Source organism: Furipterus horrens, unplaced genomic scaffold, assembly GCF_987537825.1.
Source record: "Furipterus horrens unplaced genomic scaffold, mFurHor1.1.pri manual_scaffold_4, whole genome shotgun sequence".
NCBI classification, from domain to species: Eukaryota; Metazoa; Chordata; class Mammalia; order Chiroptera; family Furipteridae; genus Furipterus; species Furipterus horrens.
The window spans coordinates 61,071,925-61,088,044 of record NW_028327174.1 but is presented as its reverse complement, the minus strand read 5'-3'; the positions used below and the strand labels follow the sequence as shown (position 1 = coordinate 61,088,044).

Sequence of the window (16,120 nt, the reverse complement as noted above, 5' to 3'; positions counted from 1 at the left end):
AGAAAAATTCTTCCTCCTGATTTCCTCTGTCATGGTCCTGGTTCCGCTATTAAAATTCATTCTCAGCCATTTAGAGCCTATTTCTGACTATAGCCAGGGTTCTGGAACAATGGGATCTATTTTATTCTCTAGATTGACGTGCAGTATGAAGGTAAACAGCTCATTTCGAGTATGCAAAATTCCCAGCAATTTCTGAGACTAATGAAAGACCCCTCTATATCCCAGGGTCATGATTGGGAATGGTGGTTAGTTCTCCTCAGTTGCTAAATTTCTAATAACTGAACATTTTACTGTCTCCTTATGGAAAGCATCAGGAATAGGTCTCTACATTAGTTTAATGTGCATTCATAGACTATAGCTTAAAAAAAAAAATCCTCCCAATAAACATTGATTAGCTAACTTGATAACAAGTCAAAGATATTTAAGGGAGTAAGTATGCCTGACGAGTGACTAAGAAGTGTATCTCAGGGCCTCTTTCTGGTCATAACTGTCAATTTTGCTACTTTTTTTTTTTTTTTTAAGTATCTCTTTTACTGCTTAGGACAGGTATCTAGAGATTCTTGAACTTGTGATAGAATTTTAACTCCAAGTTTCTATTTCTCCCCTAAGGTCAACCATTCATTCAATAGATATCTGGCTGCTTGCTGTATATATCAGGTGCTCTACTGAGAATACAAAATCAAATAAGATTCTACCTCTGCCTTTCAGGTACATACTATAGTAATAATACAAATGAGTGTGTGTGAGAGTTGGGTGTTGTTAGACTCAACCAGCAATTGACAGCCACACAAGGGAAATTTATCATAGGATATTGGGGTTACCCTATATTCCAAGGATAAATGAGTCTTGGAAACAGTTGGAACTCGGGTAGAGATTCAAACTCCACTGTTACATAATCTGCTTCACTTCTTTTTTGTCTCTCTCTTTCTCCTACCCTTTTCTCTCTTTCATTTTCCATGACACAACCCTGGTGGCTCAACTAGAGTCAGGTGGCCATCTCTAGACAAATCAGCTATGGCCAGGGACCAACTATATGAGTGGGATGGAGGAGGGTAGGAGGGAAAGACAATGTCTACAAGAAAGGGGATCTGAAAAGATAATATGTGTCTCTCTTTGCCAAAAGGTTCCCATTCATTATTCTCTTAATCTACATAGTAGCCTAAGTTTAAAGCTAAATAAACTGAGTTTTAGAAATTAACTTATGCAAGTCACACAACTAGTCCAGGTATCTTCAACGGTGTAACAACAAACTACTTAACAGTTTCATTGCAATGTTTAAAAACGACAATGTTTAAAACAATGTGGTGCTTAAACTGAGCATTCAAGAACAGGGGGGCATTTGTGAGACAAGAGAAGATCGTTCTGGGTGGAGGGAAAGAGCTGTGTGAGGGAATTGCTTTCCATAAACCCCAGGCTGTAGTTTATGGCTGAGAATAGAGGGGTATGAGGAGAACAGATGGGAGACTGAGGATATGGAGAGGGGCCAGATCATGAAGACCCTTGTGTGGCAAGCTAAGGAGTTTCCACTTTATTCTGAAATCACTGGAATCTCTTTGACGCAATTTGATCATGAGAGAGACGTGGCCATATATGTGATTGGGAAAGGTCAGTCTGGCCACACTGTACAGGCTTTATTGTGTGTATGGGGGTGCAGGTAGGTAGGAAGTTTATGCAGCGGTGCTTGGAGGATGTGATGAAGACCTGAATGAGGCATGGGACATGGGGGATTTTAGTCTTACTTGTGAAGTGGAACCTGCTGGTTAGATGTGGGTAAGAGTAAAAGGCTAGGACAGGGATGTTCCTTGGACTTCTCCGTCCACTAAGGCAGGAACACCAGAAGGAATATCGTATCTGAGACAGAGGTAGATAGCAGGAGGAGGGGAAAATGAGTACAAGTTTGGGCAGCTAGAATTTGTGCAATATGCAAATACAAATATTCTGAAGGCAATCCGAAATGCAGGTCAGATACCCCAGAGATCTGTACTGGAGATATGATATAGAAGTGCTTAGTGTTTAGATCTTAAATGCAGCCTTGGAAATAGAGAAGAGCTCCCAGGGAAAGTTGGGTAGGAAGAAAAGCCAGATTGGGAGCCTCAGGGAACAGCAATATTTGAGGCTCTCTTGCAGCCCCCACATTAAAGGGCTGGTTGGGATAGGAAGTTTCAGTTAATCATGTTTCCATTTCAATTTACTGTATGTCAAATATGATTTACCAGGTACCAGAGAATTATCTGAGCAAGACAATTACTGCTCTAAAACTATGTTCCATGTAAATTAATTTTATCTCTTAAGGCAGTTGAGGTTTTGCATTAACTGGAGGTGGGGGTGAGGACGATTACAGACTCAACAGTCAGAAAATAATTTTTAGAACCTTCTCATTCAATGCAGAGATCCTCAGAGTATCCATGAAAAGTGACAAACCAGCTTTTGGACATTTCAAGTAAAGAGAATTCCCACTTTTTGAGTTAATTCATTGCTTTGTGGTGCAGCTTTACACGGATGGTGTTGGAATTGCCTGTCTTCTACCTCTCGGTCCCCTCTTGGCCTCTGGATTTTCCCTCCTGCACAGCAGTGTTTCAGTATTGGGAGGGCCAAGCCCTTTTTGGTAAGCTGACCCTGGTAACAGAGCACTGTTATTGAGTGAGCACTTGGTTATCGGCAGAAGGTGGAGTTCAGATGAAGATTCCACCCAGGGAAGCGGTAGCCTCTGACTTCATCAGCCACTGCTCTGCTCGCTTTACATGTCCTGCCCCCAAGGTCATTAGCGCTTATTATTAAATATATTTTTCCTTTGGAACACAGACTTATTTTCCTTGAAGCCAATTGATGGGACAGCCCAATAAAAATATTTTATGCTTTAAGAAACAAATGGGCAGGGTGAGAACTCAGTCATTATTCTCATCTCCCCTGTGGGAGGACAAGTCCATTTGTTCATTCAGCTAATGTTGATTGAGTGCCCACCCTCTGCTATGTGATTTGAGATTGTGGAAGGCATGACCAGAATCAACAAACAGCATCCTGGAGCATATCTATCTTGAACTGATTGAAGTATATCTGTAGCCCGCCTTGTTCTTTTTATTTACTATTGGGCCTCCCGTTTAAAGTAGTTCACATTCTTGCCATGCATTTGTCTTCTTCGAGGCCAAAGCAGACTCACTGCACCTTCTTGCTTTTTGAGGGTGGAGAGATCAATTAGCCTAAAATGGAACCCACATTGGCCCTTTTGAGGCCTCAGCTTAACCTGGCATGTCTTTCCCTTGTAAATTAGGGAGGCTTGAATTGTTAACTGACATCTGACTAGGTCTGGGCACAAAGGTTAAAAAAAAAGTTAGATCAGGTAACAACCATCTTTGAAAGGGCTACTCTTTATATTGTTCAGGCTTAAATTTGGAAACAAAACAGACTTTCTCTACCAGTTACTGTTAACAGGGGTGAAAATTTTCCAAAGCATATTTTCAGTTAAAATGAAGTATGTGTTAAAAAAAAAAAAAATGAAGTAAGGAGGGGAGAATTAATTATTGCTCTTCTGTGCACTTGCAGTAATACTGTGCTTGGCTCTGAAAAAGTGTGTTCGAGTCCTGAAACCATGTGGTATGTCGTAGTTACTTCTTGCGATACCTGCGTTCTATTTATAGGCTGTTGTACAACTAATTACAAAGACATCATTTTTTGTGAACACAATACAGTGTTTAAAACCTCAGCTGCCATGGGAAAATGCCTGAATGGCTTGTCTCCGATGTTTAACTGAATCATTTTGTCTACAATATATTTGGGGCCAATAAAATGAGGATAATACACTACCATGCTTGTGTTCAGGGTTATTAGCATTAACAAAGTTGTTTCAAGTGCTTTAAACAGTTTGGTTTTCCAATAGTCAGATAACTACCCAATAAGTACTGCCAATCATTCCCACTTTACTGATGAGAAACTGACGCACTAGGAGGTATAAAGTAACTTGTTGAAAGTCATGCACATACCTCCTGGCTGAGGTAGGATTCAAACCTGTGGAATCTGGTTCCCCCAAAGTGCCTTCCAAATTTGTAGCAGAGAGAAACCTGTCTGCTTGTCCCCCACCTGGTGTTTCCTGAACCTGGGGTGTGTTTAGGTGGCACAGTCAGCGCGTTTGTGGGTATGAGGATGCGTGGCCTTCACCTTTCACATGAAGGACAAGAGCACACTTTTAAAAATTATCTCTAAAGCAGGCACCAGAACTCTTAGGTTAGCATTTCACCCTTTTTACCACCAAACAGTCCTCTTCTGCATAAAATTGTTCTTCCTGTGTTATTGCTTTAAGGCTAAAAAAAAAAAAAAAAAAAAAAAAAATAGCAGAGCCCTAGATTGCCCAGAACTTTCTTTATCCCAGAGCAAGGGAAAACCTAAGATGGTATCTGGGGTTTTAAAGAAACTACTGATTAAAAATTGATTTATTTTACTTGATGTCTTTGGAGATGAGCATACTTGCATCTTTTGGTTTCATTTTATTAGTTTCAGGCTTTTAAAGTTCACATTTTAAAAATTACACATTTGAAAATGGCTTTCACTTTGTTTTTTTAAAAAATGCGTTTCTCTCACATTGCTGATGGTACGGATACAGCTTGTGAATAAAGAAAGGAAACCTTATCTTTAGAAAAGTAGCTTCAAGCACATTGCTTTTCCCCCATTAATTGCCAACAGAAGCTGACAGCTACGTGCAAGTAATATTGTTCTTAACCTGCAAAAAGTATTTTTCTGCTTTAATGTAAAACTATCAGTCTTAAAATATTTGGGGGAAGACCTTTATCTTTCACTTGGCCTCAACAGAGTAGCTCTGGCCTAGTGTGGGAATTTCTCCAGCCTCTGACCAAGTCCAGACTTCCTTATCTAAATACGGAAGTTGGACTTTGGTGATACTAATGGTTTTCACAAAAGGACCCAGAGAATAACTGAAAGGAAATACTCAAAGGCAACTGTTTGAGTTTTATCTTTACTATGTTAAGAATTCATTTCTAAACAGCCAATATGAAAAAGAAAACATTGGCCCGTATGTGGGGAAATCTATAGAGCAACACTGTATCTTCTTTTGATCTTTAGTGTTTATTTTTTGATCTCCAGTTATTTAGTTATATTGGTAAGGTGGATAAATGCTGTCAGTGGCCGCTAGATGCTAGCAGCAAAGTACAAGGTCTGTGCCAAAGGTATCCAGTCATGTAATGTGAAAAAGAGACATTTATTGAAGAAGATACAAGATGCGAGAAACACTGTACATAGGACAATGACACCTCAGTCCCCTTCTAAGTAGGCACTTGGGACCTCACACAGTTCTCCCAGTTGCTGTCAGCTGCCCCATCATATTTTCCTGAATCTCATTGATTGTCTGAAATCTCTTCCCTTTCAAAGGTGGTTTTAGTTTTGGGAAAAGTCAGAAGTTGCAGGCAACTAAATCTGGGCTGTAGGGGGTCTGAGTCACCTGGGTGATTTGATGTTTTGCCAAAAAAAACTCTGCACAAGATGTGATGCATGAGCAGCTGCATTGTTGTGAGGAAGCTGCCAATCACCAGTTGCCCATAGCTACAGCCTTCTGAATCATCTGAATAGTTTCCCCAGAGGAATGTTCAAGCTTAATGCAAAATGCAATGCTCTACTCACTCAGTTGTTTTGAATGCAATGGCCACACAGTACACATGCTCACTCAGTGGTGTCTACCCCCCACCCCCACTGAGTAGTGCAGTGAAGTCGTTACTGTTCACGCATGTGCACTCCAGTCCACTCTCCTTGGCTGCCAGGTTACACCGATGTCCTGCAGACCGTTCTCCTTATATTAACAATGGCTGGACTTTTTCTGGACAGAAACAGGTTTCAGAAAGTTCAGCCTAATTGTTAAGTTCAGGGGTCAGCACACATTTTCTGTAGAGGTATAGACAGTACATCGTACAGCCTTTGTGAACAAGATGGTCTCTGTCAAAACTACCGATTCTGCCGTTGTACCTGGAAAGCCACCATAGACAATATGTGAATGAGTAAATGTAGCTGTGTTCCAATAAAACTTTATGGACACTGAAATTTGACTTTCATAAACTTTTCCTGAAATATTCTTCTGATTATTTTTTTTCTTCCAACAACTCAAAAATGAAAGAACCATTTTTAGCTTGGGGCCCACACAAAAACAGGCATAAGCTTGGCTTTGGCCCATGAGCCATACTTTGCCGACCTGGTTAAGCTGAAATTGGCTGCCACTGCCTTTGTAATTTCTGGAATCATGAAACTTTCTTTTCACTAACCTAACACCGGTCGCATTATCTCATCCCACAGAACTCCCTACCTTGTTTCATTTCCTCATCTCCCTGTGTAATCAGTGTTTCTCATTGGCTCATTTCTGCCAGTAGAAACCTGAGAGGCATTCTCAGCTGCTCTTCTCTCCTCCACCACCCACGTCCAGCAGGTTTTACTCAGTTCATTCACCTCCTCTCATCTTTTCCACCCAGAGCTGTCGATTGGTTCACAGCTGCTTTGTCACCAGGACTATTACAAGAGACTCTTAAGTGATCTCTTCGCTTTTGTCATTTATCCTCTATAATCGTCCTTTGTTCGGCCACTACTCTTATTTTCCTAAATGATTTTGATCATACTAGTCCTATGTTTAAGCATTCTTAGATTCTGCCCTTTGGTTGTGGGCTCTACAGGATCAAGTTCCCATAAAACTTCCTGGGCTGACTGATGTAGAACCTTGACCAAGTCTGTACCTGGGTCACATTCCACCTCTCTCTATCAAGTTCACATCGCCCTATTTTTGCAGGCTGTTCCTCTGCTTGGAGAGCCCTTTCTTGCCTTTTCTCTGACTGTTTATTTTCTCCCTTATTCCACATGACTGAGCATGATGCCACCTCATCTTTGACACCTTTTTAAAGAGATTTTATGTATTTATAGAGAGGGGAAGGGAGGGAGAAAGAAATGGAGAGAAACATCAATGTGTGGAGCTGGCCTACAACCCAGGCATGCCTTAACTGGGATTTGAACCAGCGACCCTTTGGTTTGTAGGCCAGCACTCAGTCCACTGAGCCACACCAGCCAGGACACTTTTGCAGAATTGTCTCCTCCTCTGCTTCCTCAGACCCATTTTGACACATATCCCGAGGATGGCAGCAATCTGAACAAACTGTAGTTATATCTAAGGAGGTCTCCCTGTTATCAATGATTCTGGGCTCCTTAAAAGCAGAAAACATGCTCTAGTCTTGGTTTATCCCTATTTGGTTACATGACGAATATTTTAAAGTAATTATTTCAACCAATAGGGTGAATATATACTATTCATCTAATAGTTTTCTTGGTTTATTCTTGAAGTCACAGCGATATGATTGCAGGGTTGCAGAATCAAATGCCTTTGAAGCCAGGCTGGTACTTAGATGGTGGATGTGGACAGAGTGAGGTCTGGGGTGAGCTGGGGAAGACATGTCCTATCTGGTGGGGCTGCCTCCCCTCAGGTCCAGCTGAATGTTGTCACACAAGAATTTGATAGGTGTGTAGCCTGATGCATTCGTTTTCAAGAGAAATGGAAAAAAATAATTTTTTTAATATAAATATCCCAATTTATAAATATTGGTAAGTCACCTTAAAAAAAACACTTCGTGGGCAAAAGTTTAAAAATAACAACCTGTCTGTGGACTGAATATGGACCCCAAGACCCCAGTGTGCAACCCCTGATTGGTCATATCCCTACATCAGCCATAGCTGGGAGCCTGGGACCCAGAAGGTGTAAGTTCGCATGATAAGAGAAGACCTGCCAGGATGTGGTCTTTTCCTGGCCTGTGTTTATCCTGCCTTTTCAACTAGGTGTCAGAAACTGTCTGGGAGAAGCTGTTATTCTTGATGGATGCCTGGCTGCTTTTGCTGATGGCTTTTATCAGACGCTTGGGTTCCTGGCTAGACCTGTGGTTTTCCAGTACACCAAGAAAGAGAGGTTATTAACTCCCTTGGAGTTGGGAATTAAGTTGTCCTTTGGTACCAGCCTCTCTGGGTGGTCATTAACCACTTCAGAGAATCACAGGACACATCGCCTAAGAGGTTACCTAGAAAAGACAGTTTTAATAATTGATAGTTGTATTTGGTCTTCCATAAATGATTCATTTACCAACTCTTTCCCTACAGCCTTTTGCTGTCTGCTTCTCAGTTGTATATGAATCTGCAATATCTTACCTCAGCTGATGGCCTTTATAAAACACTTCCTCTTTCTTACCTTGCGTAATTGCTGCCTCCTTAGAAGTATTGACAGTTAGTGTAAACCTTTTAGCCTAAGCTGTTCAGGTTTTTATTTTCTTCAAAAACAAAGCAGTGTAACAACAACAACAAAACCACCAAATTAAACCAAACATAAATTCTCTATTTAGTCTTCTCCTGTGGGTCTGGGACCAGAGTTTCTGAGTTCGGGAGCCTGGGGCCCGGGCATGGCATCTGTGGGCAGGTCTGGGTAAGAATCTAGAAATGACATGTTCCTAACTGTGTGAATGCTTTGCTGCGTACAGATCACCATCACATGTGTGGCTCGAGTGTTGCGATAACATTGAGAAGGGGACTCGGGGGCAGGGTAGCCTTGCTCAAGGTCCCTGTTCTGAGAAGTGTCATGCTCTGCCACCTGGAGGTGCAGATGGAAAGGGAAGGGGAGATGCTCTTTCAGCCAGCGCAGCTGGGTCAGGTCCCCTGGGCCCAACAGAACAGATAGACAGCTTTGTATTTGATATTGTTATTTAATAATATGTATGGAGCGCTGACTTATGTGCCAGGCACTGTTAAATACTTTTCATGCTAGATCAGTTAATTATTACAACTCTTTTATGATTAGATGTGACTTACCATCTGCATTTTAGAGGGAGAAAGCAACTGGGGCAAGAACACACAGTAGGAGCTTGTAATTATCAGAGTCCCAAGTTTGGACTAGGTCTGTGTGACTATTGTCCTTGTTTGTGCCTTCTGCACTCTGCCAAGTACCTCATAGTGGGGAGGGAGATGGGGAAGGTGTGGTGAAGAACTTGACACCTCCCAAATGTTTAGCATAGTACACAATACATGGGAATCCTTCAAAACAATGTCAGCTGTGACTATCCTTTGTGGATTGACTGTCTTTTAAATCCTTTTGAAAAATGGTTCCACTGTGAGTTCTCTGGACCAGTGGCCTTTATGACAAAGGCTCACTACTTGAGAATACTTGAGACTACTTACTTGTCTCTATTTAGTAATAGGGACCTGTTCTATGTGTCATTATCAGATGAGTGTCCCTGTAGATAAGGATTTGAACAGATGAGAAGGCAGATAACTTGATAATTTAATTGTTGCAATGAAAGTTAGGACTTTCCTGCTAAAACTCAGGTGGGGTTGATTTTTTTTAAATTTATGATTAGAGTATTTCACAAACAGAAAGAAGGAAAACAGAATTCCCAAGCATATGACAGGAGCATAAAATGAATCGCTTCCTCTTTTTAAATAGGTTCTGCTATTGCTGAGATGTCACAGTCATGGTCACGTTTGTTCCTGGGATCCAGGCCATAGTTTCAAGCTGCATCTGATACACACAGAGGATTTTGGACTTCCAAGTACTTAAAATTCTGTGTTTACCTGGTTTAACAAGGAGAATAAAAACTCTAGGTGCTTTGGTTCAATTGAATGTAGGTTGGTAGGTTTAATACAACCCATTAATCAATTTAACTTTGCCATGTGTGTCTCTCCCAGGGCAAATGTGTCATGATTTAAAAAAAAATTTTATTGATTATGTTGTTACAGTTGTCCCAATATTTTCCCTTGACCCCCTTTGCCCAGTACCATCCTTCCCTCTAGCAATCTGCCCCTCCCCCCCTTAGTTCATGTCCATGGGTCATACATGTAAGTTTTTTTGCTTCATTTTTTCCCATATTATTCTTAACATCCCCCTGTCTGTTTTGTTCCTACCAATTATGCTCCTTAATCCCTGTACCATTTTCCCATTTCTTCCCTTTCTCCCTTCCAGCTGATAACCATACAGTACCTATGATTCTGTTCCTGTTCTGGTTGTTTGATTAGTTTTTGTTTTTATTTTTTAGATTCTGTTGTTGATAGTTGTTTGCTTTCATTTTAATGTTTGTAGTTTTGATATTCTTCTTTTTCTAAAATAAGTCCTTTTAACATTTCATGTAATAATGGCTTGGTGATGATGAACTCCTTTAGCTTTACCTTGTCTGGGAAGCACTTTATCTACCCTTCCATTCCAAATGATAGCTTTGCTGGATAGCGTAATCTTGGTTGTAGGTCCTTGCTTTTCATCACATTGAATACTTCTTGCCAGTCTCTTCTTGCTGCAAAGTTTCTTTTTGAGAAATCAGCTGATAGTCTTATAGGAACCCCTTTGTAGGTAACTCTCTTCTTTTCTCTTGCTCCTTTTAAGATTCTCTCTTTATCTTGAAACTTTAGCATTTTAATTATGATGTGTCTTGGTGTGTTGCTCTTTGGGTCTAGCTTGTTCGGGACTTTCTGCTTCCTGGACTTGTATGTCTGTTTCATTCACCAAGTTAGGGAAGTTTTCTTTCATTATTTTTTCAAATAAGTTTTCAATTTCTTGCTCTTCCTCTTCTCCTTATGGCATCCCATGATTTGGATGTTGGTACATTTAAAGTTGTCCCAGAGGTTCCTAACCCTCTCCTCATTTTTTTGCATTCTTATTTCTTCTTTCTGTTCTGGTTGAATGTTTATTTCTTCCTGTTGTTCCAAATCATTGGTTTGAATCCCAGCTTCCTTCCCATCACTTTGGTTCTCTATGCATTTTTCTTTATTTCACTTTGTATAACCTGCACTTCTTCGTTTATTTTGTAGCTGTACTTAATCATTTCTGTGAGCATCCTGATCCACCAGTGTTTTGAACTCTGTCTCTGATAGGTTGACTATCTCCATTTCATTTAGTTCTTTTTCTGGTGTTTTGTTCTTTTCTTTAATTTGGGCCATATTTCTTTGCCTCCTCAATTTGGCAGCCTCCCTGTGTTTGTTTCTATGTTTTGGGTACAGCTGCTTTGACTCTTATGTCTTGGTAGTATGTCTTTTAGGGTCCAGTGGCACAGCCTCACCTATCACCCAACCTGGGTACTCGAGGTGCGCCATTTGTGTGAGCTGAGTACACCCTCCTCTTGTAGTTGAGTCTTGGTTGCTGTTGGCAGGTCAATGCGAGGGAGTTACCCAAGCCAGTCAAGTGCAAGGATTGGCTGTGACCACTCACCCCCAACCCGCGTCCTCCATGAGGATCAGCTGGGTAGGACATTGTAGTGGTGCTCTGATGTGGTCTGTAGCTGCCCTCTGGGTGCCCTGGCCCTGGGGTTTCCCAGGTGGTGCAGGCCAAGATCAGCCCCTACCTGTATTTTGCCTGGGGCACCCACCCTGAGCTATAAAGCAATCTGAGATGGCTGCTACTTATGCTGGGCTTAGAGATTCCCAGGCAAAGCCAAACTGTGAATCTGAACTGGCTTATGGTAGTGCCGTGCTTGGAGCTCACTGAAGCCAGGTGTTGCTTGCTTGATAGGACTTAGGAAGCTGTGAAGCATGAGCCAAGACCAGCCATTCATATGGAAAAGCAGTTTGGCTGGAGCATAAATTGGGTGGGGTGGAGTATCAGGGGATCTCCAATGTGGGTCAAACAATGTTAGCCAGGTTGATGAAGTCTTAGATGTGGCACCAGCTTGCTGGCTCTGTCTCGATGGATGTGGTTTCTTTAATTCCATACTTGTCAGACTTCCATTCAACTCAGTTTCTGACGGTTCTGGCTGATGGTTGTTCTATATTTTAGTTGTAATTTTGAAGTGGTTATGTGAAGAGGTGAGCCCTGTCTGCCTACGTCACTGTCTTGGCCTATTTTTTTAAGAGTTGAGAGACCTGGATGTTAACTTTCTGTATTGAAGAGACAGTAGCGACTGTTCCCCTTCATCCTCTTAACATTTCTCCCACCTGAATTTTATTCCTTACTACAAAATCACCCTATTCCTGATTTCAGATGACTAAAATTCCTACTTCTCAATACACACACATGCACACCTCTTAGCAACTCCCAGAATTTAATACATGAAGGTGCTGCTAAGGAACTGAGGTTTCCTGAAGTAAAGTTATTTGACCCAACACTGCCATTTGGTAGCTGTGACTTGTGTTTTATAAAGGGGAGAATGATGGTGGCTAACTCATAGAGTTGACAAGAAGATTAAATGAGTTAATTACTAAATGTAAAATACAGCAGTCCCTGGCACATAGTTAGTACTCCACAGATGTAAGACACTATTATGACTCCATTTCTCGGAAGTAGCAGAACTGATCCCTGTCTGATTTCATTCATTCATTCCGCAAACATTTGTTGAGCATCTGCTATGTTGCTACATTCTGGAGAGAGAGCCTGTGTTCTTGGCTACTGTGCTCTGTTCCCTCCAGTTGAATATAAGAGTAGCTGTTTTCCTGCTTTGTAGGAAATTGGAAAATAAGGTCACCAAACTAGGATGGCCCACTAGCATTTTGTTTAAAAGTCTTAAAATTAAGCATCATGAGTAGGCATTGTTCAGATAAAGAATGCACAGCTAATAGAGGTTCCTGTTGATCTCAAGATGGTGCTGACTTTACGCTGGAGCAAAGGACAAGAAGGAAGTGTAGTAGCTACTGATGTAGCTGCTTACATTTAAAGAAGTTATTGAATCTTTAATAGCATGATGCTCTTAGCTTGGGAAGCACAGCTTCCCTCAATTTAGACATAACTAAAGGTTTTATTTACATTTAGTAAACAAAGCATTTGCATTTGCCTCTAAACAAAATCAAAAATATAAATTGCTAGAGGTCAAGCTTTTTATAAAGCAGAGTAAACTGAGAAGATTTAGGGCTTTGTCCTAAAGCTATGTGGAGTAAGGAATTTGAAATAATATAAAATATGGGATAAGAGTTGTATGTTTTAAAAAGGCAGTGGCTTTAAATTGCCGGACTTTTTCATCTAAATAATAATCAGATATCCGACCAAGCAGGTTTACGGGTTGGGGCTGCTGTCTTCTCACTAGGCTGCCATTTCTGACTTTGTGATATTTCATTAGTGTCACTCACTAGCTGTATTCAACATGAAATGGCAAAGTTAAGGCCACCCGTGATTGTTCTTCTGTGGTTCTCTGGCTTCGATGAGTCATTGCACTACAGCCCTCCGCACCAAGAGCTGATGGGAATAGACACAAGAGGAAAATACCAGCACCGAGAGCTGAAGCAGAAAGCTCTGGGAGCTCAATGTGTTCCCAGCTCTGCCGTGTTCTGCTGTGTGACCTTGTGCAAGTCACAGCCTTCCACGGCCCCTGGTTTCTTGCACATAAAATAAAGTTTCTAGGGCCTCTTGCTGAAGTTCCATCAGCTCTGGAGTTTAATATCCGCTGAGAGAGAGAAAAGATGAAAAGTACTTTCCGGGGACAGTGCTCCGTGATTGATGTAATTATAGTAGCTTTGTTGACTGTTGGAAAGCAGCAGTGGCAGATGAGTCAGCCTGGCACGTAGCTATTGGAGATGACTGATACTTTTTTTGTTTAAAAAAAGAGAAAAAAGACCTGACTACAGGATAAGTTTAGGAAGTGATGGTCAGTGTGATGTGAAGTTCCAGAAATAGCGACTAGGCTTTTGTACAGAGGACAATATGGAGGGGACAGTTGTCACGAACTGGTTTTCCCAGCCAAACCTCCACTTCAGCTGTCCCTAGAGAAGGTGCTCATGTGGGAGACCATGGGGGTGTAACTTTCCCACCCAGTAATCAGTCCACCCTGAACACGTTGCTTTGGATGCCACTGCCAATGACTAAGAAGAGGCAGGTGGTATTTTTGAACCTCCTTCTGCCTGGTTTTGTTCTCTAAGGATGGAAGTAAAAGGGAAACTTCAGTCAAATGCATGTTGTGTCTTAAGAGCTCCAGCTGCAACTCCCTGGATGAACCCCATGGAATTCTCTGGAGACAAGGAGATCTGACCTACCCATCCTTTATTCTTCTTCTGGGCCCCGTTCTTCTTTCCATCAACTAATACTGGTCAATTAAAGAGGAAAGATAGAAGGCTTATGATGTATGCCAAGGCTGCCCAAATATATAAATGGCATATATGTGTTGACATGTAACAGATGGGAATGAACTTTTAAATTATTGTCTTTTTTTCCAAAATACTTTTAAAAAAAAATTAAAGTAAACATTAAAATGTATGAAACACCTCCATAGAATCCCAAGGTTTGACCGAAGAGTGCTTGAAGCCCACTCCCTCAGGTCTCGTGGCACTCAAATCTCAATTTGCTCTCTGTTTCCTATTTGGTTGAGGCATATATGCGTTGGTTTATGGAGATCTATACAGTTTTCAAAACTAAAGGCAATTTTATATAAAATATGGTGAAATTTGAATGAGATCTGCAGTCTGGTTGATAGCATTGTATGAGTTCAATTGCTTATTTTGATATTGTACTGCAGTTATATAAAATGTTACCACTGGAGGAAGCTGGGTGAAGGATACATCTGTATAGTACTATTTTTGCAATTTTCTCTGCATCTATAATTATTTCAGAATTTAAAAGTAAAAAAGAAATCATATGAAGATTGTCGTACTTGTTAGGAGGGAGTATAGCCAGATTAGTACAGCCATGTAGCACGCCACATTTCTAGAGGGGATTTTCATTTATCTTACCCTGAAAAAAATTAAAAGCCTCTTTTCTCTCTGTGCCACTGAGTTCTGTATCTTCCACACTCACTCTGTCACTGACTATGACACTGTTGACATTTTGGAAAGAAAACAGCCAGTGGCACAGTGAGGAGAGCTCTTTCCAGAAATCTATTCTAGCTGCTGCTTAATTACTTAAAAAGAAAATGGTGCTGAAACCCAAGCTCAATCTGCAGTTACCTAATGCACAGAAAGGTATATGAATAATGTAGCATGTTTTTCGGAAGCTTTTCTGGGCTTAAAACATTTAGTAATTAGGCCAAAGCAGTGTCAACATGCCATAATATCATGATGTCACCACATTTACAAATCAGTGTCCTATAGCCTGGTGTGATGATCCATTGTGATGAGTATTCTACAGAAGAGATAAAGGATTAAAGATAATTAAAGAGAGTAAACCTTTGATCCATTCACTTCTCTGTGTCTACAGTGAAAGTGGGCAGGGCAGCAGTGGACTGTGGGTCTCTGTTCCCCTGGGTTTTACAATGTGCTGTAAATTGCTGCTTTGTTCTTTGATAAGATTGATGGTGGTTTTGCTCTTTATTACTTCGAGAAATGCAACAGAATTCCCTGAGCCAGTAGATCTGTCTTCCTTGTCATTACTGAAAGAGGAATTATCTTGTCTGTTTGACTATAATGAATCAATGGAGTTGATCACATCTATCAGACACTGTGAAGGTGAGCTGAGCTCAGAACAGTGCTTTAGTGAAGGTTTTCAAATGTGCTAATATAACTTCGTTTTTAAATAATCAGTTTACTCAGAAACTCACAAGATGCTTTGCATTAAGGGGGGCTGTAGTTTTGTGCCAGGCATGGAGACAGATGGGCTTGGCTGACTCCAGAGACTAAGCTCTTAGCTTTTCGGAAATCACTCTGTCTGACCACCTTTTCTGGCTTCTTCTCCAGGGTTATCAATGCAGGGAAGAGCACACACAATGAAGACCAAGCCAGCTGCGAGGTGCTCACTGTGAAGAAGAAAGCAGGGGCCATTACCTCCACCCCCAACAGGAACTCCACCAAGAGACGCTCCTCCCTTCCCAACGGGGAGGGGCTGCAACTGAAGGAGAACTCGGTAAGACCCTCCTTTATCCCTGGTTCTTGAATGAGAGGGATATGTGTGCTCTGGCCCCACTGGGAGGTGTTCCAGCTGAATCCAGGTCTATCGTGGAAGAGAGAAAAGCAGTGTCCCCAGAGTTAGTGGAGTGGCGGGTCCCTACTCAGGCTGTCAGTCAAAGCTGAAGGTGACATATATATGAGGAACTGGTGTGTAGGTTTTTAACCTTGAAAGTAAATAAAACACACAAATCATGCGCAGATTTTATTGCAAGAATTAGTTTATCGAAATTTTGATGGTTTTAAGGTAGCCGCTGCACAGGTTTTATGAAGGAACTAGTTTGGCAGCTTCTCACAAGGGGTGGAAATAACTGTCACCACTGGCTCA

The 16,120-nt window shown here is 41.3% G+C and overlaps 1 protein-coding gene across 1 annotated transcript in view; it reads left to right on the top strand.

The window, feature by feature from the left end:
- PPM1H (protein phosphatase, Mg2+/Mn2+ dependent 1H) overlaps positions 1-16,120 on the top strand; it is a 252,010-nt gene that overhangs the window by 85,845 nt on the left and 150,045 nt on the right. Inside the window, exon 2 of the mRNA XM_090273548.1 lies at positions 15,586-15,751. Within this exon, the coding sequence (XP_090129674.1) occupies positions 15,586-15,751 (166 nt within the window). The remainder of the gene's footprint in view (positions 1-15,585; positions 15,752-16,120) is intronic.